This window comes from Scomber japonicus, chromosome 15, assembly GCF_027409825.1.
Source record: "Scomber japonicus isolate fScoJap1 chromosome 15, fScoJap1.pri, whole genome shotgun sequence".
Lineage (NCBI taxonomy): Eukaryota > Metazoa > Chordata > Actinopteri > Scombriformes > Scombridae > Scomber > Scomber japonicus.
The window spans coordinates 1,738,033-1,762,191 of NC_070592.1; the positions used below are offsets into that span (position 1 = coordinate 1,738,033).

The 24,159-nt window shown below is 40.7% G+C and overlaps 1 protein-coding gene and 3 gene segments (V, D, J or C); all 4 read left to right on the forward strand.

Annotated features, from left to right (window-relative positions):
• LOC128374361 (immunoglobulin lambda-1 light chain-like) overlaps window positions 1–24,159 on the forward strand; it is a 168,882-nt gene that overhangs the window by 32,018 nt on the left and 112,705 nt on the right. The gene's annotated exons all lie outside the window — the stretch shown is intronic.
• Window positions 7,883–8,469, forward strand: LOC128374374 (immunoglobulin kappa variable 6D-21-like). The segment is given in 2 exon segments: window positions 7,883–7,945; window positions 8,162–8,469. Coding segments are annotated over 2 exon segments (360 nt in total).
• LOC128374391 (immunoglobulin kappa variable 6D-21-like) lies at window positions 15,542–16,190 on the forward strand. The segment is given in 2 exon segments: window positions 15,542–15,593; window positions 15,811–16,190. Coding segments are annotated over 2 exon segments (357 nt in total).
• Window positions 22,688–23,269, forward strand: LOC128374381 (immunoglobulin kappa variable 2D-29-like). The segment is given in 2 exon segments: window positions 22,688–22,739; window positions 22,956–23,269. Coding segments are annotated over 2 exon segments (366 nt in total).

The following is a 24,159-nucleotide window of genomic DNA, read 5'->3' on the forward strand; positions in this document are numbered from 1 at the left end:
TGTTCGATATGGGCACCTTAAGATAAATCTGCAGAGACTATTGTAGATAGAATTGAGGGGTTGAAGATGTGTTTCAAAAGTGTTCTGATAAACAATGTCAGCATAGTCCAGAATAGTTTAAAAGAAAGCAATGGGTCAATCCAGAGGTCAAGATATTTAAAGGAGGTAACTTGATCAAGTGGTGAGCCATCAATGAAAGAAATGATCAGATCTGAGTCATCACTAAGCCCTGACCTGGTGCCAAACAACATGCTACATGATTTCTTTTTATTCTGGATTAGTTTATTTGATGAGAAACATTTATGAACTGAGGCAAACTGGTGTTGTAAAGTATTTTCTATAACAGATTTATTATCACTAGTTGTAAATATCATGGTGTCATCAGCGTATAAATGTACTCGACAAACAGAGCAAATTTTTGGAAGGTCATTAATAAAAATGGAGAAGAGGAGTGGTCCTAAGGATGAGCCTTGAGGTACTCCCTTCGAGACAATTGAATAGTCAGAGTGATTTCCATTAAAATTTACACACTGTCGTCTGTTATGAAGGTATGAGTTGAACCAAAATAAACACCAATGGAATACAGTTTATCAAGAAGTAGATAATGGTCAACAATGTCAAAAGCCTTAGTTAAATCAAGAAATATTGCACCGGTAAGTTTGCCGTTTTCAGAGGCAGTAAATACATCATTGGTGAACTTTAACAGAGCTGTAGTTGTTGAGAAACTGGGTCTGAAACCAGATTGGCATGGAGATAAAATATTATGGTCTGTAATATAGTGTGATAATTGATTAAAGATTAATTTCTCGAAAATGTTAGCTATAGAATTGATGATAGAAATTGGATGGTAGTTATTGACATCATGAGGGTCTCCTCCCTTATGGAGTGGAGTAACAGTGGCACATTTCCAGGCAGAAGGGAGGGCTGATCAGAGGGGGTTGAGGGCGGATCAGAGTGGGTTGAGGGCAGATCAGAAGGGGGTTGAGGGCAGATCAGAAGGGGGTTGAGGGCAGATCAGAGGGGGTTGAGGGCAGATCAGAGGGGGTTGAGGGCAGATCAGAGGGGGTTGAGGGCTGATCAGAGGGGGTACATCAGAATATTTGCTGCTAGCTTGATAAATTTAATCTCAATGCCTTCTGGTCCAGGTCCACAGTCAACCTTTAGTTCATTAATTACACGTTGAACTTCAACAGGTGATATTTTACGAAAGTAAAAAGAACTATTACTGGAAGAGTTACTCGAGGGAACACATTTAATAGATGGGTCAAACACATGGGAGCTACCTACAGTTGTAAAGTGCTGGTTAAAAATGTTTGAAATAACTAATGGGTCCTGAATAATGTTATTATTGAAACGAAGCTGGGTACTGGCGCTTTGGTTTGACTTGTTGAGGATATTATTCATATTTTTCCAGAACTGTTTTGGTTTATGCATATTTTCAGATAATTGATTTTTATAGAAGTCTGATTTGGCATTACGTGTTTTTGTCTTACATAAATTCCTTAATAATCTATATTTTCCCCAGTCAGCAGCATCATTAGCTTCTCTGTAGCTCCTCCAGGCTTTATCCCTTTGTTTAAAAAGGTTAATCAGATCAGAACTGATCCAGGGTAAATGTTGACCTTTGACCTTAATTTCTCTCCATGGGGTGTTTATTAAAAGTAACGCAAATGTGGACATCCAATGTTTTATTGATACTTATGCGTGTGTTGTGTACATAATAATTTTCAGCATAGGGGTATATAGACAAACAGCAGACAGATGTGAAGGACACCATGTGTTACCCGACTGCCTGGTATGTCCATTTATATTGAGGAGAGATCAGTTTTTGTACATTTAATGGAAACACTGCTATCATTAAGAGAGATTAATATGATCATTATAATAATAATAATAATAAAGCTGCAAATATCATTGATTTGATGAACACGTCTTTATTTTCTTGAAATTTTAAAATCAACAAGCAAGAAACATCATTACTGCAACATTTAAAGAGACAGAGGGAGAAAAAAGCAGAGTAGCAGAGATCAGAGTGAGAGCAGTAGCAGAGTAAAACCAGTAGCAGAGTCCCAGTGAGTCAGGTCAGGACTGGGAACACTGGTCTCTCCTCAGTGTCTCTGAGAGTGGAGTCTGGGAGCCCTGGGTGGCCTCACAGGTCACAGAGCCCACCTTCCCCCACTGGTCTGCAGTGAGCCTCAGGGTGCTGCTCCACCTGTAGTGGCCGTCCTCCTGCAGCACCCCGGGGCTCCTGCTCTGCTCCCAGCTGCTGCTGCTGCCGCCGTCCACCTTCCAGGCCAGACTCCAGTCTGAGGGGAAGCCCTTGTTGGCCAGACACGTGAGCGTGGCCTTCCCCTGCTGCAGCTCCTGGCTGGAGGGGGGCAGCACCGTCAGGGTGGGGGCGACTCGACCCACTGGAGGAGGAGACAGAGAGACAACATGAAGAAAGTTCATACAAAGAGAAAATAAACTCCACCCTGTTGGTTGCAGCAGAGGAGGCTGCTGGTTCTGTTGCTCTTTCTCACATTGGATCAAACTGGTCTTGGCTGTTTCACTTCCCTCTCTGAGCTCAGTAACCATGGCAACAGACAGGCATCACTGATGAACCATGGCAACAGACAGGTTTCAGTACTAAAGATAAAACGTTTCAAACTGAAAACTCCTACTTTAGTTTCAGTAACACACTTAAACATCAGTGTTAAACCATTTCATGTTATGTATTACAGAAAGAATGAAACACTTTTACTTGAGCATGTGTGAGTTTGAAATGAGTTTTTTCTCCTCATTTACACATTTATCAATACTGAACCATCAACACAGACAGACTGCACTACTGACTCATATTTGAAGTGCTGGAAAATGAATCCTTCTAAATAAGCATGTGTTTAAATGACCTCAAGAGATATTATGGTATTCATTGTCTATAGTGAGAATAATAATGATCATTAAATTCATGAATCTGAGAGGAAGACTGAGTAAAACACATGAAATGTTTCCAGATAATAAGGACACAATTATGAGTCAAGTTATTGTCTTCAATAAGCAGCTGTACTTTTAAAGAACAATATAAATAATAAGAATGTAGAAACTGTCTGAATTATCATTTCTGTGTAACTAAAGACTTTTGTCATCTGATGTATTTTTATCTGTATTACAGTGAAGCCTGTAGTGATCACTGCACAAATATTACATTTATAAAACTACAATCCAAAATATTGAAGTAAAGCCTGAATTTATTGACTGAAAACATAATAAATGATGAATCTGAGATGTTTTAGAAGTTAAATGTACTTACAGTTAACTTCCAGTCTGGTTCCTCCACCGAACGTGTACCACAGTGATACAAACTCATTGAGCCGTCGTACAAAAACCTCTCACTGTAGAGAGACACGGCTCTCTGACTTTGACACAAACAAACTCTACTAAAACAGTTCCTGCTTTAAAAAAACTATTTATTTTATATGATATCCAATTAAAAAGTGACACAACCTTTAACAGTTAATCACATGTTTACATATATATTGTTAAATTTGTCAGAAAGTAAAATTGATCCTTTAAATATTAAATTAAATCAGACAGAAGATGTACTGAAAGAAAATGTGTCTGTTGTCATCAAAGCAAATCTACATAAAATGATCAGTGACACATTATGAATCAATACTGTGATAAGTTGATTGATCCATTGATTAAACAGCATCATCAGAGTAATCCAAGTCCCTGTTGGAGTCAGTCAGAGCATTTCCATAGAGAGCCACTTTGCATCAGCAGCACCATGCTCCAGTGCTCTGGGAGAGTTTATAGTCCTGAGAGTTGAACACTGGATGACTGACGGCTGTCCTTCATGACAACAGAAGCCACAGAAATCCTCCTCATCAAAAACATGACTTTGATCTCCGTCCTCATCTGGACTCTCCTCTGCTGCTGCTTCACAGGTAAAGTCCAGAGAATCAAACTCCTCTCCTCTATGAACATCCGTCCCTCTGAAATGAAGCCCACAAAACCATGATGCTGCTTTATGTTTTTGTCTCTGTATCCTCAGAGTCCAGAGGCCAGATCACAGTGACTCAGCCTGCAACAGTGAGATCTGAACTGAGAGGATCTGCAACCATCAGCTGTAAGACCAGTCAGAGAGTTTCTGCTGGGGTCGCCTTAGCTTGGTACCAACAGAAAACTGGAGAAGCTCCTAAACTTCTCATTAAGCTTGCTACCAATCGAGCATCAGGGATTCCAGACCGTTTTTCAGGCAGTGGAAGAACCTCTGACTTCACTCTGACCATCAGTGGAGTTCAGGCTGAAGATGCAGCAGTTTATTCCTGTCAGAGTTATCATAGTATTAACAGTCAGCATGTGTTCACACAGTGAAAAAGCGTCATACAAAAACCTCCCTCAGTCAGACTGAACAGAAACTGAACTGACTGCTGCAGCTAAAAGCTACTGCAGAGACTGATACAGTTCACTGAACACACACACACACACACATGGACATTAAATGTCTCAACCATAAAGGAACTGTTAAAGAAATCAGACGATGAAAATAGTAGAATATCAGATATAATGAAATAAACAACAATAAAACATAAGCAACAACATTCCTTAAAAACACACAAAATACAAACAGTAGACAGCACAAGGTGAGACAAAGGCCAGTTTGAATAAATGAGTCTTCAGCTGCTTTTTAAAGGCATCAACAGAGACCACAGATGGTTTGTCTATAGGAAGAGCATTTCACCACTTCAAAGACACCATCACCTTTGTTTTCAGTTGAGCGCCAGGGTCAACCAGTAAGCCCTGCTCAGAAGACCTCAGTGACCTACTGCTGATATAAGGATGGAGCAGCTCACAGATGTACACAGGTGTCTGACCATGCAGGGCTCTATATGTGAAAACAACAACCTTCAAATGAATCCTAAATTTGATGGGAAGCCAATGTAAAGATGATAAGATGGGTGTGATGTGAGTCGTAGAGAGGTACAACCAACAAATCCTGATCCTAACACCTCACTGCCCCCCCCCCAGTGATAAAGGTGTGTATAAGCTCAGTGATAAAGGAGGGTGTCTGACCACGTAGAGCTCTAAAAGTCATCACATGTGTGTTTAACTGATTATCACCTTAATTGAGGGTCTGTTAAAGAAACCAAGGCAGGTGGGACATGAGAACTTTTGAAGGATCTGCTCAAAGGCCAGACAATGACACTGTGGACCACTTGTTAGTGATCCAGGGATGTGAAACACTAATGAAAATGAAGTTATAACAGTTTACATGGAAGAAATAAATGTGTGAATGATCATCTTCATCTTAGCTTGAGGAACATGGGTCTAAGTTTAATAAGAAGTCTCAAATGGAAAGAAACAGAAGTGAATCAAACACTTCACATGTTGGTAAAGAGTAATGCCTGTTCAGAAGGGACACCTACATTTCTGATGGTAGATTTAAGAGATGATTCAATAGAAACATCTGAAAACTTTAATAAGAAGGAAGAAAATGCATCAGTACCTCAGACATCTGCTCAGACTGACACCTCCATAAAATTAGCTCCATGATATCTGATTATACATCAATCAATCAATCAATCAATCAATCAATCAATCAATCTTTTTTTTGTATAGCGCCAAATCACAACAAAGTCATCTCAAGGCTCTTTTCACATAGAGCAGGTCTAAACCGAACTCTTCAGGTTTAATTTAAAGAGACCCAACATTCCCACATGAGCAACAGTTGGTGACAGTGGAGAGAAAAAACTCCCTTTAACAGGAAGAACCCTTAGAACCAGACTCAGAGTGGGAGAACATCTGCATGGACCGGTCGGAGTAGAGAGGAGAGAGAGGAAGGAGAGGAGAGAGAGAGGCGAGAGGAAGGAGAGGAGAGAGAGAGAAAGGAGAGGAGAGAGGAGCTCAGTACATCATGGGAGTCCCCCGGCAATCTAAGCCTATGGCAGCATAACCCAACATCCATTTGCCTACAAAGCCAACAGATCCACAGACAATGCCATTGCACTAACACACCTGGAAAATCCTAATACCTATGTGAGGATGCTGTTCATTGACTTTAGCTCAGCCTTTAATTGCATCAGCCGTCACAAACTGCTTAACAAACTGCAAACGCTTGGCAAACGACCCTCTCTTTGTATGTGGATCCTGGACTTTTTGACCAACAGGCTCCAGCATGTCAGACTGGGCCATCACATCTCCTCCACTGTCACCCTCAGCACCGATGTCCCCCAGGGCTGCGTTCTCAGTCCAGTTCTTTACTCCCTCTTCAGTAGTGACTGCTCCTCCACCCACAACTCCAACCTAATGGTCAAGTTGGCAGACAACACAACCATTGTGGGTCTTATTAGCGACAACAACGAGGCAGCGTACAGGGAGGAGGTCCGGACATTGTCTGTCTGGTGTAAGGAAAATGACTTTAACCTCAATACAAAGTAAACCAAAGAAATAATCATAGACTTTAGGAAAAACAAGAACACACTTCATACTGAGCTGTGCATTGACGGGGAGAAAGTTGACAGGGTCTCCAGCTTCTCACTTGGAGCCTTAACACCTCACACCTGATCAAGAAGGCCCAGAAGCGTCTCTTCCACCTGAGGACGCTGAAGCGCAACAAACTTCCACAGAAGCTGCTCATTAACTTTTACAACTGTACCACTGAAAGTGTACTAACTTATGGGTGCACAGTCTGGTACTCCAGCTGTACCATCTTCAGCTAGTGGTTAAAACAGCTCAGTGGATTGTCGGCTCTCCACTCCCACAACTGAGCCACATCTACTCAAGCCACCTCCACAAGCGGGCCTCAAACATCCTTAAGGACCACTCACACCCGGGACACTTCCTGTTCAGCACCTTTCCATCAGGCAGGCTGAGAACCATCCGAGCCAGAACCAACAGACTCAAAAACATTTTCTTTCCAAGAGCTGTGGATTCTCTCCTCAAACATAAACACACACACACTACTCTCATAAACACACACATACACTCACCTGATGAACAGTACAAGTGCCAGAGTTACATAGACAAATGCAAATTACCTGAACATTATTATTATCCTTATTAGTTTTATTTTTATTATTTATTTATTATTGTGTTACTTATTTGTGCCTTATCTATTACCTTAACCTTTATTTATGCCCCCCTTTTATGCTGATTTTTTGGTGCTACAAATGAAATTTCATTGTGTTTTATATGCAATGACAATGAATAAATATTTAAATATCTAAATTCTACTTTTAGAGATACCAGGAACCACAAGTAGGCCTGCATACTGGGAGCGTAGTGTTCTAATAGGTTCATGAGGTTCTTTAAGCTCTTTAAGATATGATGGAGCCTGATCATTGAGAGATTTGAAAGTGAGGACAAGGATTTTAAATTCTATTCTAGATTGAATATTCTGAACCTTCATCCTACGTTCTTTCAGTCCTTACTGTGATGAAGCAACTTTACCATCGATACTCTCTCCTATCTTATGTGTAGAAGGAAGTAAAATGAAGATTTTATGAAATTAAAATAAAATCTGGAGAAACAGATTGTCCTACAGTCCAAATAAACATCCTGATTAAATGTATTTACTGGTATGAACTCCTTTATTCCACTCTCTCTCTCTCTCAACAGGAATTCAATTTAAAAACCTTCATTCAATATAGATTTCCTAAAAGTGTTGCTGACATGCTCATTTTGGGACGGTTTTAAGGTCATAGTTCATTCATACTCCATTATGTCTCCAATGATTTAAACAGTCAAAGCTTTTGGGAGGAAACAGCATGATATGTTGAGGACAGCTACAGTTGACTGACTCTGTGTGTTTGCATATCTGTCCTGCCTCTCTGCTCCCAGCCGTTAAGAGGCCAGTGTTGATCAGTGGCTGTCCAGACCTTTCAGAGCCACTGACACGCCGCCAGCACAATGATGATGTCACTGACTCTACTGCTGGGCACCCTGGGGCTCCTTGTTCAGGGTGCGACTCTCTACTGAAAACTTGGCTTCAGGATGCAACCAGGTTCACCACAATGATGTTCTGCTGTGATGGAGAAACACTGAAACAAGCAGCATTGACCTTCTTCCATCTATTCTCCATGTTAAAGAAATGATACTCTTCTGTTTTCATGTTGATCATCTTTCTCCAAGCTGTATTTGTCTCAATAAGCTTTCTCCTCTTTTTCATGTTTTCCAGGTTCATCAGGACAAATCATCCTGACTCAGTCTCCTGGATCTCAGTCTGCTGCTCCAGGACAGACTGTCACCATCAGATGTAAAGCCAGTTCAAGTGTTGGTAACAACCTCCACTGGTACCTTCAGAAATCTGGAGAAGCTCCTAAACTCCTGATTTATTATGTAACAAACCGCCAGTCTGGAGTTTCAAATCGTTTCAGTGGAAGTAGATCGAGCAATGACTTCACTCTGACCATCAGTAGAGTTCAGGCTGAAGATTCAGGAGTTTACTACTGTCAGCAGAGCGGCAGCTGGCCATTCACACAGTGATACAACGTCGTACAAAAACCTCCCTCAGCTGGAGAGGAACTGATCTGACTCAACAGCTGCACTCAGACCAAAACAACAGAGGTTTGACATTAAAGACATCACTTATTACAGCAATAACTCTATAATTATACTTTTAGTTATTTAAAGTAAGTATAATTTTGAAGATTAGTTAGTTGATACAGTGTCAGAACAGGATCACTGTGTTAGAGTGAGTCTTACTCAGAGTCAGAATCAAACACAGCTGAAGAATTTTATGTTTAAACTTCATGAAAAAGGAAGTGTAATAAAAGTTAAACCATGATTTGTGAGACAGCTTTTTCGGGTTTAATCAGCGATGTTTCTTAAATGGTAGAAACAGGATTGCACAAGCTTTGTGGTGTGCTGCTCAAAGTTTAAATTGGTATCAAACCACACACTAAGATTTTCTGCAACAGTCTTGATGTTGTTTGAAAGGTCACCAGCAGATGGCAGGATTTGTTCTCTCACATGCTGGGACCCGATGACAATGATCTCTGTCTTATCTGAGTTCAGTTTTAGGAAATAGTTTGCCATCCAAATGTTTCAGGTGATGAAGGCAGTCAATAAGAGAAGTCAGAGTTCCAGGCTCAGTGGGTTTCACAGGTAGGTACAACTGTGTATCATCAGCATAACAATGAAAAGAAACACCATGCTTCTCAATGATCTGTCCAAGAGGGAGCATGTATAATGAGAATAACATTGTCATAATAATAATGTCACCATGTTGTAGTTTATGATGAATGAAAAGCTTTAAAGCTCCAGGTTTAATGTGACATCTATAAAGTATCAGCATTGTAGAAACAACTAGAAAATTCCTGGGAAATGTTGAGAGCCACGGGGCTGCTGCCGGGATGAGTACACAATTTATTTCCAGTGTTCAAAAGTCACCCTGATCATATTCTGGTTTAGACTATTAAGTACATTTTACTAGTCAGTGTCATGTGTAATGAACTTTATTCTCAACTTAACATCCCTGAAAATATTAAGTAAATGTTAATCACATTTAAGAATGAATAATATTTATTTAAACTAATTAACCTCCTGTGACCCTGCGTCCTCATATGGGGACATTACATTTTGGGTTTGGGCTGGACCTTACACTTCATTCTGCTTAACTTTGACCTGTGGACCTCATTCTTAAACACTTTTTTGTGCCACCTAGTGGTAGCAAAAGCTCATTACAGTGTAAAAATCGGTTTAAAAAACGAGATGGCAGGCATCTTGGACGAGTCAATCAACAGCTGATCCCCAGATAAAAGTATTTATGGTTGAAACTTGTTAATTTATGCTTATATGAGGACTTTTTCCCCCCTTCAATAACCTGAACCTCCTGTTAAAAGACGATGTTTAGTTTTTGTACTTATCAGGTCCTAATCCCAAATATCAAGGAGAAATTCAAAATGCATACGAAACAAAAGCTCAGGTCTCAGGAGGTTAATTAAGTCTACTTAATTTTATCACAGACAGGAACATCACTGTTATGAAATTATTAATTAAATCTTATCATTAAGAGAGTAGATTTTATTATGCTTTTTTATTTTAAATGGCTTAGTTGTATGAAATTGTATTACTCGTTATAATTATGTACATTTTGTTCATCTTCTAATAATAAATGTTGAATCTTTTTATACACCACAAATCATACAACTACAATACAAAACAATAAAACTATTTATTTTGTCCTCAGTAAACATGAATTAATCTCCATTCAAATGAATTAGCTCAGTTAACTGGCAAATCAGACAGACAGGAATTAGTCAATCACAAAAAAGTAGGTCAGTTTCTGCCCAGCGACAGGTTGCTATGGCCCTACGGTTGCTAGGGCCCTACGGTTGCTAAGGGCAGCTAAGGCCCTGCAGTTGCTATGGCGATATGAGAATCTGCTTGGAAATTCTAAAAATGGCCCCAGAATTTGGCTTCTGACAAGGTCCTGAACAATTTCAAACTGTGAGAAAACCGTAATTCCTGTCCAAAAACCGAAAACACTGTGAGAGACACAGAAGCCGGCAGATTATGACAGTGTTTACTTTATTCAGATATTATTTAAAATCAGCGAGTAAGCTCAGTGTGAACACAGAGCGAGATTCTTTTGAAAAAAAAAAACCGATTACATTAAGGTCAATGGGGAGCAAGACAGGTATTGCTGCTGGTCTCGGCCCCCCCGTTTAAATTTTGTGCAGACCCCGCCTGTCAACGTCACATTTTATGAATCCCAACACCTATGTCTACATTTAGACAAAAAATGATTTGTCTCCTTTTTACGGTTTGGCCGTGAGCTCGAGTTAAAAATAAAAATGAAGGTTATTTTTTACTGCTTCTCACACTCTAGCTAACTGCCGCTTCCACTCTAACTTTGAAGAAAAAGTGATTTCCACTCCTCGTTTGACTGCTCATAGTTTGAAAAGTTCAGATATATTCAGAAGGTTTTACTTTTCTCACAATGTCAAAACAACAAATTAAATAAAAACGTGTTAAAACTGATTTAGAATTAGAATATGTAGAAGAAGCAGATCACCCTCATGTCACTTTAGAAATTTGTAATGTGAACTGAAACACGCTCAAGTCTGACAGATGTGTTTTATTGTTTAATTTTCAGCATACTGGTATATAGACAAACAGCAGACAGATGTGAAGGACACCATGTGTTACCCGACTGCCTGGTATGTCCATTTATATTGAGGAGAGATCAGTTTTTGTACATTTAATGGAAACACTGCTATCATTAAGAGAGATTAATATGATCATTATAATAATAATAATAAAGCTGCAAATATCATTGATTTGATGAACACGTCTTTATTTTGTTTGAAACATTAAAATCAAAAAGCAAGAAACATCATTACTGCAACATTTAAAGAGACAGAGGGAGAAAAAAGCAGAGTAGCAGAGATCAGAGTGAGAGCAGTAGCAGAGTAAAACCAGTAGCAGAGTCCCAGTGAGTCAGGTCAGGACTGGGAACACTGGTCTCTCCTCAGTGTCTCTGAGAGTGGAGTCTGGGAGCCCTGGGTGGCCTCACAGGTCACAGAGCCCACCTTCCCCCACTGGTCTGCAGTGAGCCTCAGGGTGCTGCTCCACCTGTAGTGGCCATCCGCCTGCAGCACCCCGGGGCTCCTGCTCTGCTCCCAGCTGCTGCTGCTGCCGTCCACCTTCCAGGCCAGACTCCAGTCTGAGGGGAAGCCCTTGTTGGCCAGACACGTGAGCGTGGCCTTCCCCAGCTGCAGCTCCTGGCTGGAGGGGGGCAGCACCGTCAGGGTGGGGGCGACTCGACCCACTGGAGGAGGAGACAGAGAGACAACATGAAGAAAGTTCATACAAAGAGAAAATAAACTCCACCCTGTTGGTTGCAGCAGAGGAGGCTGCTGGTTCTGTTGCTCTTTCTCACATTGGATCAAACTGGTCTTGGCTGTTTCACTTCCCTCTCTGAGCTCAGTAACCATGGCAACAGACAGGCATCACTGATGAACCATGGCAACAGACAGGTTTCAGTACTAAAGATAAAAAGTTTCAAACTGAAAACTCCTACTTTAGTTTCAGTAACACACTTAAACATCAGTGTTAAACCATTTCATGTTATGTATTACAGAAAGAATGAAACACCTTTACTTGAGCATGTGTGAGTTTGAAATGAGTTTTTTCTCCTCATTTACACATTTATCAATACTGAACCATCAACACAGACAGACTGCACTACTGACTCATATTTGAAGTGCTGGAAAATGAATCCTTCTAAATAAGCATGTGTTTAAATGACCTCAAGAGATATTATGGTATTCATTGTCTATAGTGAGAATAATAATGATCATTAAATTCATGAATCTGAGAGGAAGACTGAGTAAAACACATGAAATGTTTCCAGATAATAAGGACACAATTATGAGTCAAGTTATTGTCTTCAATAAGCAGCTGTACTTTTAAAGAACAATATAAATAATAAGAATGTAGAAACTGTCTGAATTATCATTTCTGTGTAACTAAAGACTTTTTTCATCTGATGTATTTTTATCTGTATTACAGTGAAGCCTGTAGTGATCACTGCACAAATATTACATTTATAAAACTACAATCCAAAATATTGAAGTAAAGCCTGAATTTATTGACTGAAAACATAATAAATGATGAATCTGAGATGATTTAGAAGTTAAATGTACTTACAGTTAACTTCCAGTCTGGTTCCTCCACCGAACGTGTACCACAGTGATACAAACTCATTGAGCCGTCGTACAAAAACCTCTCACTGTAGAGAGACACGGCTCTCTGACTTTGACACAAACAAACTCTACTAAAACAGTTCCTGCTTTAAAAAAACTATTTATCTTATATGATATCCAATTAAAAAGTGACACAACTTTTAACAGTTAATCACATGTTTACATATATATTGTTAAATTTGTCAGAAAGTAAAATTGATCCTTTAAATATTAAATTAAATCAGACAGAAGATGTACTGAAAGAAAATGTGTCTGCTGTCATCAAAGCACATCTACATAAAATGATCAGTGACACATTATGAATCAATACTGTGATAAGTTGATTGATCCATTGATTAAACAGCATCATCAGAGTAATCCAAGTCCCTGTTGGAGTCAGTCAGAGCATTTCCATAGAGAGCCACTTTGCATCAGCAGCACCATGCTCCAGTGCTCTGGGAGAGTTTATAGTCCTGAGAGTTGAACACTGGATGACTGACAGCTGTCCTTCATGACAACAGAAGCCACAGAAATCCTCCTCATCAAAAACATGACTTTGATCTCCGTCCTCATCTGGACTCTCCTCTGCTGCTGCTTCACAGGTAAAGTCCAGAGAATCAAACTCCTCTCCTCTATGAACATCCGTCCCTCTGAAATGAAGCCCACAAAACCATGATGCTGCTTTATGTTTTTGTCTCTGTATCCTCAGAGTCCAGAGGCCAGATCACAGTGACTCAGCCTGCAGCAGTGAGAGCTGATCTGAGAGGATCTGCAACCATCAGCTGTAGGACCAGTCAGAGAGTTGCTAATGGGTGGCGTTTAGCTTGGTACCAACACAAAGCTGGAGAAGCTCCTAAACTTCTCATTTACAATGCTGATGATCGAGCATCAGGGATTCCAGATCGTTTTTCAGGCAGTGGATCAAACTCTGACTTCACTCTGACCATCAGTGGAGTTCAGGCTGAAGATGCAGCAGTTTATTACTGTCAGAGTTTTCATGTTATCAACAGTCAGCTTGTGTTCACACAGTGAAAAAGCGTCGTACAAAAACCTCCCTCAGTCAGACTGAACAGAAACTGAACTGACTGCTGCAGCTGGAAGCTACTGCAGAGACTGATACAGTTCACTGAACACACACACACACACACACACACACACACACACACACACACACACACACACACACAGTCATCTATGGACATTAACATCTACATACTGAAGCAAAAAGAGTCATGAATCAGACGTCACCATGATCAGTCACAGGGAGAAACAAGGCAGATAAAACGTTTCTACTATAGTTGAAGATTTAATTTGTGGCCTGTTTATTTCACACCAACAAAGGAAATATTTGTGGTTTCCATCTGGCAGCATGTGTTAGAAAATAAAACACTTTGACAACATTTTAGAACAATTTCCCTCTAAAAGCAGCCTGGATATAATTGTTGACCTGTTAAAGTTTTAGTCAATGAGGAAGCTTCAGAATATAAACCTTATCATCTGCTCAAAGACAAACCTTTTATTTATCATCAGCTGAAACACACTGACATCTATTTAATTTATTTTATTACATATCACAGTTCAAAGTTTTCTGTGGCCAAAGACCTTCAACATTAAACCTGGTGTTGAAGGCAGAGGTGAAATCTAAGAACAGCAGCCTCACATAGGAGTTCTTCTTCTCCAGGTGTGTTACGGCAGCGATGGCATCAGCTGCAGAGCGGTTTGGCCTACTGGTGGGAGTCAGTTGTAATATTGATGGACTTTTTAATGCTTGCCATAACCAGCCTCTCATAACACTTCAGCTTTGCGGGGGTTAATGTTATTCAGCATCTTCCTTACCTCAGCTGATGTTATACTGTGAGGGGAGTCATTCAGGTGAGATTTTGAACCTGGTGATGGTGCTGGAGTTTGATGCCTCAAAACGGCCATAAAAGATGTTGAGAGCATCAAGTAGTGATAGGTCAGGAGGGCATTCTGGACTCTTCCTATTGTAGTCCGTGATGCTTTTAATGCCCCTCCAAATGCTGTGTGGGTCATTAGATGAGAAATGACCCTGTATTTTTGGAGCATAGGTTGACTTTGTTCTCTTGACTCCCACTGTAATGCTCCGTCGAGCGGCTCTGAGTACCTCTGCATCCCCTGCTTTAAATGCAGCATCCCTTACTTTCAGGAGATGGTGCACTTCAGCATTAAGCCATGGCTTCTGCTTAGGAGACATGGTGATGGTTTTGGTAGTAGTGACTTCCTCCACACACTTCGCAATGTAGGCCAGGACTGATTCTGTATATTCCTCCAAGTTTACTGCATGGCCCTCTGTAGCTGCCTCTTTAAACATCTGCCAGTCTGTGGTTCCAGAGCCGTCCTGGAGCATTTAGACAGCTTCAGCAGGCCACACAGTGATAGTTTACTGTGTGGCTGATTATACATCTCTAAGTGTTCCAATTAAAATATATCCCCTTGATGAAATAAATGAAAGGAAATCTGAAGAAACAGATTGTCCTACAGTCTAAATAAACATCCTGATTAAATGTATTTACTGGTATGAACTCCTTTATCCCACTCTCTCTCTCTCTCAACAGGAATTCAATTTAAAAACCTTGATTCAATATACACTTCCTAAAAATGTTGCTGACATGCTCATTTTGGGACATTTTTAAGATCATATTACATTCATACTCCATTATGTCTCCAATGATTTAAACAGTCAAAGTTTTTGGGAGGAAACAGCATGATATGTTGAGGACAGCTACAGTTGACTGACTCTGTGTGTTTGCATATCTGTCCTGCCTCTCTGCTCCCAGCCGTTAAGAGGCCAGTGTTGATCAGTGGCTGTCCAGACCTTTCAGAGCCACTGACACGCCGCCAGCACAATGATGATGTCACTGACTCTACTGCTGGGCACCCTGGGGCTCCTTGTTCAGGGTGAGACTCTCTGCTGAAAACTTGGCTTCAGGATGCAACCAGGTTCACCACAATGATGTTCTGCTGTGATGGAGAAACACTGAAACAAGCAGCATTGACCTTCTTCCATCTATTCTCCATGTTAAAGAAATGATACTCTTCTGTTTTCATGTTGATCATCTTTCTCCAAGCTGGATTTGTCTCAATAAGCCTTCTCCTCTTTTTCATGTTTTTCCAGGTTCATCAGGACAAACCATCCTGACTCAGTCTCCTGGATTTCAGTCTGTTGCTCCAGGAGAGACTGTCAACATCAGATGTAAAGCCAGTTCAGGTGTTGATTACAGCCTCCACTGGTACCTTCAGAAATCTGGAGAAGCTCCTAAACTCCTAATTTATAAAGCTACAAACCGTCAGTCTGGAGTTTCAGATCGTTTTAGTGGAAGTGGATCAGAAAATGACTTCACTCTGACCATCAGTGGAGTTCAGGCTGAAGATTTAGGAGTTTATTTCTGTCAGCAGGGTTACATACCGTTCACACAGTGATACAACGTCGTACAAAAACCTCCCTCAGCTGGAGAGGAACTGATCTGACTCAACAGCTGCACTCAGACCAAAACAACAGAGGTTTGACATAAAAGACATCACTTATTACAGCAATAACTCTACAATTATACTTTATTTAAAGTAAGTATAGTTTTGAAGATTATATAACACAGCTGAAGAATTTAATGTTTAATCTTCATGAAAAATAAAGTAATTTATACTCAAGTTAAAAGTAAAGTTATTTCTTCTGTACCTAATTAACATAGTAACATTTGTAATTGTTGTCAGTATATTTGTTTTATTTTGATTACTCTTATAGTTTTGAAAAGAAAAACTTAAATTATCAAAAGGTAGAATTCACTGAAGCTGAGATTTTTCATCATATATGTGGATTCTCTCCAAATAAGGGAGGCTGTCATTTCAAGTTAAAACAGGTTATTTCTTCTGGACTAAATTAACTTCTGCCCCCCACCCTCCCACACCCCACACTAATAATAAAAACAAAGTACACTGCTGAAGTGAGAGTTTGTACAGGCAGTAGACCTTATTAGATGAGGAAAAGAGAAGTTTTAAAAGCATTATTGACAACAAAAGAAAAAGCATATGAAGAGCAGATAGTCTGATACCAGTGAACATGTAGAAAGAGGACGAGGAGCAAAACAGCAGTGGAGATATACAGCATGAAACTGGAAGAAGACTGATCAGAAATCATTTTGTAGCTGTTAGTTGAAATGTAAATAGTTTTTATGCTTTCAGCTCTAAATCGAAACAGTTTCTTGGAGAGTTTTACCTCCATGTTTCTTGTATGTTACCTCATATTGTCACATCTAAATTTTACCGGTCTAGTCACTCTGCTACTTCGTACTTTTCCACTCATCCCACCTCTGCTTCCCTCTGCCAGTCAGACACACCCACCTCATCAGTCTACTCTGTTCACCTGGGCACTCAGACACTCCACATCAGCAATCAAGCCATTATTTAAGCCTCTCCTGCTCACTCACTCATTGCCAGATTGACTCTCCAGCACTCTCCCTTAGACTGATCTCCTGTTGCCGATCCTGCCAGCCTCTGCCCTTCCTGTCTCGTCGTTCTCCCCCTAAACGCCTCAGCCTTCTGTCCTCGACTATGAGTTCTGCCTCAGTACTTCCTGGTTTCTGTCTGCCTGTCCCCTGCTATGACTTCACAGTGCAAGTTTCCCGGTCTTCTCACATGTGGATTCCTGTGTGTTAGAGACTCTTACCTGGTTGACACCTCGTTCAACTAACCAACTGGTCGGTTCAGCTTCCTCAGTCCGGACCCTCTGACCCCTCCAAAGCTCACAGAGACTCTTTACCTGAACAATGAATTTTAATGTGTTGCTGCTCACCTGTTTCCCTCTGTACCTGCTGAAGCTGACATTCAAATAACCACCAACTATTCCTTTGATCTGGTGGACTGCATATGGGTCCAACACACACCTGTTACATCCATGAGAAATCAGAGCAGAGATGATGATGATGATGATGATGATGATAAGGGTTAGGGTTAATGTATTTTTACAACTTAAACAAATAGAATACACAGTGTCTGCTCTCTGACAGCTTCATTCAGGATTAATCAAACATACATCAATGAATAACGAGGGATTTATGAATGTGAACTGGTGTAGAGGAGTAGGAATATGAACAGTATGTGAGGGTTAAATAACAAAGCAATGACAAAACTTCCTCAAACTAAACTCTGACAAAACAGAAGTACTTCTCTTTAGCTCCAGTTCAGATTCATCTCAAGTGAAAAGCTCCAAGAGTGGTGAGCAAAGTCCTGAAACTAACAGTTCCACTTGTTCAAAGAGGATAACAGACGCTGGTCAGTAATAGTAACAGTGAGACTCGTGTCTGTTTACAGCAGCATGGAAGTAGTTAAGAAAAATCCATTTGTGGAAGTTTCATTTAGTTTTTATTGTTCATAATATAGAAATTGCATTTTGTGTAGCTTATACCTGCTGCTGAAAGAGCAGATCTGCTGCCTGGCAGTAGTTTTTCATATTGCACTATAACTCATTGTTGTTAATGTTGAGCATCCTTAATTGTGAGGCAGGTGTTATAAAAGTGTACCGTACTGTCACTTTGAGAAAGACAGAGAACACTTGTAGAGTTCTTAGAAACAAGACCCGTTTGTGAAAGGTAATGCAAATGTGGACATCCAATGTTTTATTGATACTTATGCGTGTGTTGTGTACATAATAATGTTCAGCATACTGGTATATAGACAAACAGCAGACAGATGTGAAGGACACCATGTGTTACCCGACTGCCTGGTATGTCCATTTATATTGAGGAGAGATCAGTTTTTATACATTTAATGGAAACACTGCTATCATTGAGAGAGATTAATATGGTCATTATAATAATAATAAAGCTGCAAATATCATTGATTTGATGAACACGTCTTTATTTTTTTTGAAACATTAAAATCAAAAAGCAAGAAACATCATTACTGCAACATTTAAAGAGACAGAGGGAGAAAAAAGCAGAGTAGCAGAGATCAGAGTGAGAGCAGTAGCAGAGTAAAACCAGTAGCAGAGTCCCAGTGAGTCAGGTCAGGACTGGGAACACTGGTCTCTCCTCAGTGTCTCTGAGAGTGGAGTCTGGGAGCCCTGGGTGGCCTCACAGGTCACAGAGCCCACCTTCCCCCACTGGTCTGCAGTGAGCCTCAGGGTGCTGCTCCAGCTGTAGCGGCCATCCTCCTGCAGCACCCCGGGGCTCCTGCTCTGCTCCCAGCTGCTGCTGCTGCTGCTGCCGTCCACCTTCCAGGCCAGACTCCAGTCTGAGGGGAAGCCCTTGTTGGCCAGACACGTGAGCGTGGCCTTCCCCTGCTGCAGCTCCTGGCTGGAGGGGGGCAGCACCGTCAGGGTGGGACGGACATCACCTAGGAGACACCAATCACATTAGAGGACAGGGACCACACAGCTGTCAAACACCAGACACTTGGACACCTTTACTGTGTGAGAGTGGATTTTCCCCTTTTAGGAGTTTGTGTCAGATGGTTTTTCTGCTCCACCAGTCACTCACTCACACATTGTTTCACTTCCCTTTAAGAAACCTCTCATGCAGATCAGCACAGAAAGAATCATCGTACAGTTTGACCTGAAATATATCAAACTACACTGCAAATAAAACTACAAGATTTCATCACTTTCTTATCAAAATAATCACAAATGTTAACAAAGCATTACATTACAACACTCACTGGAAACATAACCAAACACAGAAGATGAACTGACCACCAGCTGATTTCAAACATCACTTAGCAAACTGTTCAAATGACTTCAAACTACATTTGAAACAATACAGAGATCAGAAATTTGGCACATTTTCAAACACCCATTGTTATCATCACTCTGCTTCATTTCATTTCAACAAATTATATTCCAATCAATGGTAAAAAACTGAATGTTAAAATGTAAAATGATTGTTAGAAAATCACTTTAAAATGCATCTAAATCTTCATCTTTTCTACATGTCAAGTTATTAAATGTCAGTATGACAGGAATGTGTAAAGAAAAGTTTAGTGAAGCTGCTCTGAGTTATCCTCCATGGTAAAGAAGGAGAAATACAACATCAATACTAAAAGTGCTCTTAATAAAAATGATATTTTTATCTACTGTAAGCATTCAAAAGCTTCATTCAAAACACTATTTTACAATATTGTATTTATCATTTGAGCAGAAACTTACTTCCAACATCCAGTCTGGTTCCTCCACCGAACGTGTACCACAGTGATACAAACTCATTGAGCCGTCGTACAAAAACCTCTCACTGTAGAGAGACACGGCTCTCTGACTTTGACACAAACAAACTCACTAAACTAAACTCACTCACTTGTTTGGAACATTTTTAACATCATTTGACAACTGACAACAACACAGTGATACGCATTTCATATATATGTCATTTTATTTAAAATATGTTCATTTTTATTGAATTCATATCAAGTGTTTGTGGTAATACCTTTAAATAGAACAAATTACATTCTGCTGTCAATACACATGAATCCCAAACCACCTTAAAATGATCAGTGACACATTATGAATCAATACTGTGATAAGTTGATTGATCCATTGATTAAACAGCATCATCAGAGTAATCCAAGTCCCTGTTGGAGTCAGTCAGAGCATTTCCATAGAGAGCCACTTTGCATCAGCAGCACCATGCTCCAGTGCTCTGGGAGAGTTTATAGTCCTGAGAGTTGAACACTGGATGACTGACAGCTATCCTTCATGACAACAGAAGCCACAGAAATCCTCCTCATCAAAAACATGACTTTGATCTCCGTCCTCATCTGGACTCTCCTCTGCTGCTGCTTCACAGGTAAAGTCCAGAGAATCAAACTCCTCTCCTCTATGAACATCCGTCCCTCTGAAATGAAGCCCACAAAACCATGATGTTGCTTTATGTTTTTGTCTCTGTATCCTCAGAGTCCAGAGGCCAGATCACAGTGACTCAGCCTGCAGCAGTGAGATCTGATCTGAGAGGATCGGCAACCATCAGCTGTAGGACCAGTCAGAGAGTTGCTAATGGGTGGCGTTTAGCTTGGTACCAACACAAAGCTGGAGAAGCTCCTAAACTTCTCATTTACAATGCTGATGATCGAGCATCAGGGATTCCAGATCGTTTTTCAGGCAGTGGAAGAAACTCTGACTTCACTCTGACCATCAGTGGAGTTCAGGCTGAAGATGCAGCAGTTTATTACTGTCAGAGTTATCACAGTGGACCAGTGTTCACACAGTGAAAAAGCGTCGTACAAAAACCTCCCTCAGTCAGACTGAACAGAAACTGAACTGACTGCTGCAGCTGGAAGCTACTGCAGAGACTGATACAGTTCACTGAACACACACACACACACACACACACACACACACACACACACACGCACACAGTCATCTATGGACATTAACATCTACATACTGAAGCAAAAAGAGTCATGAATCAGACGTCACCATGATCAGTCACAGGGAGAAACAAGGCAGATAAAACGTTTCTACTATAGTAGATATAGTAGATCAGTCACACCAACAAAGGAAATATTTGTGGTTTCCATCTGGCAGCATGTGTTAGAAAATAAAACACTTTGACAACATTTTAGAACAATTTCCCTCTAAAAGCAGCCTGGATATAATTGTTGACCTGTTAAAGTTTTAGTCAATGAGGAAGCTTCCGAATATAAACCTGTATCATCTGCTCAAAGACAAACCTTTTATTTATCATCAGCTGAAACACACTGACATCTATTTAATTTATTTTATTACATATCACAGTACAAAGGTCTCTGTGGCCAAAGACCTTCAACATTAAACCTGGTGTTGAAGGCAGAGGTGAAATCTAAGAACAGCAGCCTCACATAGGAGTTCTTCTTCTCCAGGTGTGTTACGGCAGCGATGGCATCAGCTGCAGAGCGGTTTGGCCTACTGGTGGGAGTCAGTTGTAATATTGATGGACTTTTTAATGCTTGCCATAACCAGCCTCCCATAACACTTCAGCTTTGTGGGGGTTAATGTTATGCAGCATCTTCCTTACCTCAGCTGATGTTATACTGGGAGGGGAGTCATCAGGTGAGATTTTGAACCTGGGGATGGTGCTGCAGTTTGATGCCTCAAAACGGCCATAAAAGATGTTGAGAGCATCAGGTAGTGATAGGTCAGGAGGGCATTCTGGACTCTTCCTATTGTAGTCCGTGATGCTTTTAATGCCCCTCCACATGCTGTGTGGGTCATTAGATGAGAAATGACCCTGTATTTTTGGAGCATATGTTGACTTTGTTCTCTTGAGTCCCACTCCACTGCTAACCCTAACCCTCCCACTGTAATGCTCCGTCAAGCGGCTCTGAGTACCTCTGCATCCCCTGCTGTAAATGCAGCATCCCTTACTTTCAGGAGATAGTGCACTTTAGCATTAAGCCATGGCTTCTGCTTAGGAGACATGGTGATGGTTTTGGTAGTAGTGACTTCCTCCACACACTTCGCAATGTAGGCCAGGACTGATTCTGTATATTCCTCCAAGTTTACTTCATGGCCCTCTGTAGCTGCCTCTTTAAACATCTGCCAGTCTGTGGTTCCAAAGCAGTCCTGGAGCATTTAGACAGCTTCAGCAGGCCACACAGTGATAGTTTACTGTGTGGCTGATTATACATCTCTAAGTGTTCCAATTAAAATATATCCCCTTGATGGAATAAATGAAAGGAAATCTGGAGAAACAGATTGTCCTACAATCTAAATAAACATAAATAATCCTGATTAAATGTATTTACTGGTATGAACTCCTTTATCCCACTCTCTCTCTCTCTCAACAGGAATTCAATTTAAAAACTTTGATTCAATATAGATTTCCTAAAAGTGTTGCTGACATGCTGTCTCCAATGATTTAAACAGTCAAAGCTTTTGGGAGGAAACAGCATGATATGTTGAGGACAGCTACAGTTGACTGACTCTGTGTGTTTGCATATCTGTCCTGCCTCTCTGCTCCCAGCCGTTAAGAGGCCAGTGTTGATCAGTGGCTGTCCAGACCTTTCAGAGCCACTGACACGCCGCCAGCACAATGATGATGTCACTGACTCTACTGCTGGGCACTCTGGGGCTCCTTGTTCAGGGTGAGACTCTCTGCTGAAAACTTGGCTTCAGGATGCAACCAGGTTCACCACAATGATGTTCTGCTGTGATGGAGAAACACTGAAACAAGCAGCATTGACCTTCTTCCATCTCTTCTCCATGTTAAAGAAATGATACTCTTCTGTTTTCATGTTGATCATCTTTCTCCAAGCTGGATTTGTCTCAATAAGCCTTCTCCTCTTTTTCATGTTTTCCAGGTTCATCAGGACAAATCACGCTGAATCAGTCTCCTGGATCTCAGTCTGTTGCTCCAGGACAGACTGTCTCCATCAGATGTAAAGCAAGTTCAAGTGTTGCTAAAGCGCTCCACTGGTACCTTCAGAAATCTGGAGAACCTCCTAAACTCCTGATTTATAATGCTCAATCCCGTCAGTCTGGAGTTTCAGATCGTTTTAGTGGACGTGTGATTACAGAATACACTGACTACACTCTGACCATCAGTGGAGTTCAGGCTGAAGATTCAGGAGTTTACTACTGTCAGCAGACTCGCAGCATACCGTTCACACAGTGATACAACGTGGTACAAAAACCTCCCTCAGCTGGAGAGGAACTGATCTGACTCAACAGCTGCACTCAGACCAAAACAACAGAGGTTTGACATAAAAGACATCACTTATTACAGCAATAACTCCATAATTATACTTTTAGTTATTTAAAGTAAGTCTAATTTTCAAGATTATTTAGTTGATACAGTGTCAGAACATGATCACTGTGTTAGAGTGAGTCTTACTCAGAGTCAGAGACTAATATCAGTAGACAAAGTTTAAGGCTGGCCCTGGTCAAAACAGAGACTCTTACTACACTTCTACTCTCTGTCAGGTTTGACATCCAGGCCCACCACACCTCAGCTTCCTGTACATGTGTTCAAGTCCTCCAGGTTTTACAGTGAAACAGGGACATGTAAAGGGTGTCCTTTGTCACCAATTGAATGTGTATTAAACATTTGAGCCCCCTCTAAAAACAGTATGCTGATGTGTCAATATTTCACAGGCCACAACCAAAAATCACATTCATTGGAGGATAGCGTTTGCTACAGTAGATCATAAAGTGTTACTTAAACTTCAGAACAGGCGATCATGTGAATACAATCATATCTAACAAACAGGAAACAGTGTGTTGCTATTGAGGGGGTCAGGTCTTCCATTTTTACTTGGTCTGTGGGGGTCCCGCAAGGTTTGATCCTAGGGCCAGTACTTTTTTCACTGTGCTTGTGAGGAGTGGAGTATGAAAATATTGATAAAGGTAATAATTATTGACTGTTTACAGATTCTGAGATATCGGGTGAGAGCACACTGTTGGTGATGATTAAAAACAGAGCGGAAACAATGGATGCCAGTGCATACAGTAATTTATTTTTAGAGCTTGATCTTAAAATCAAAGTAAAATCAACTGATTAAAACC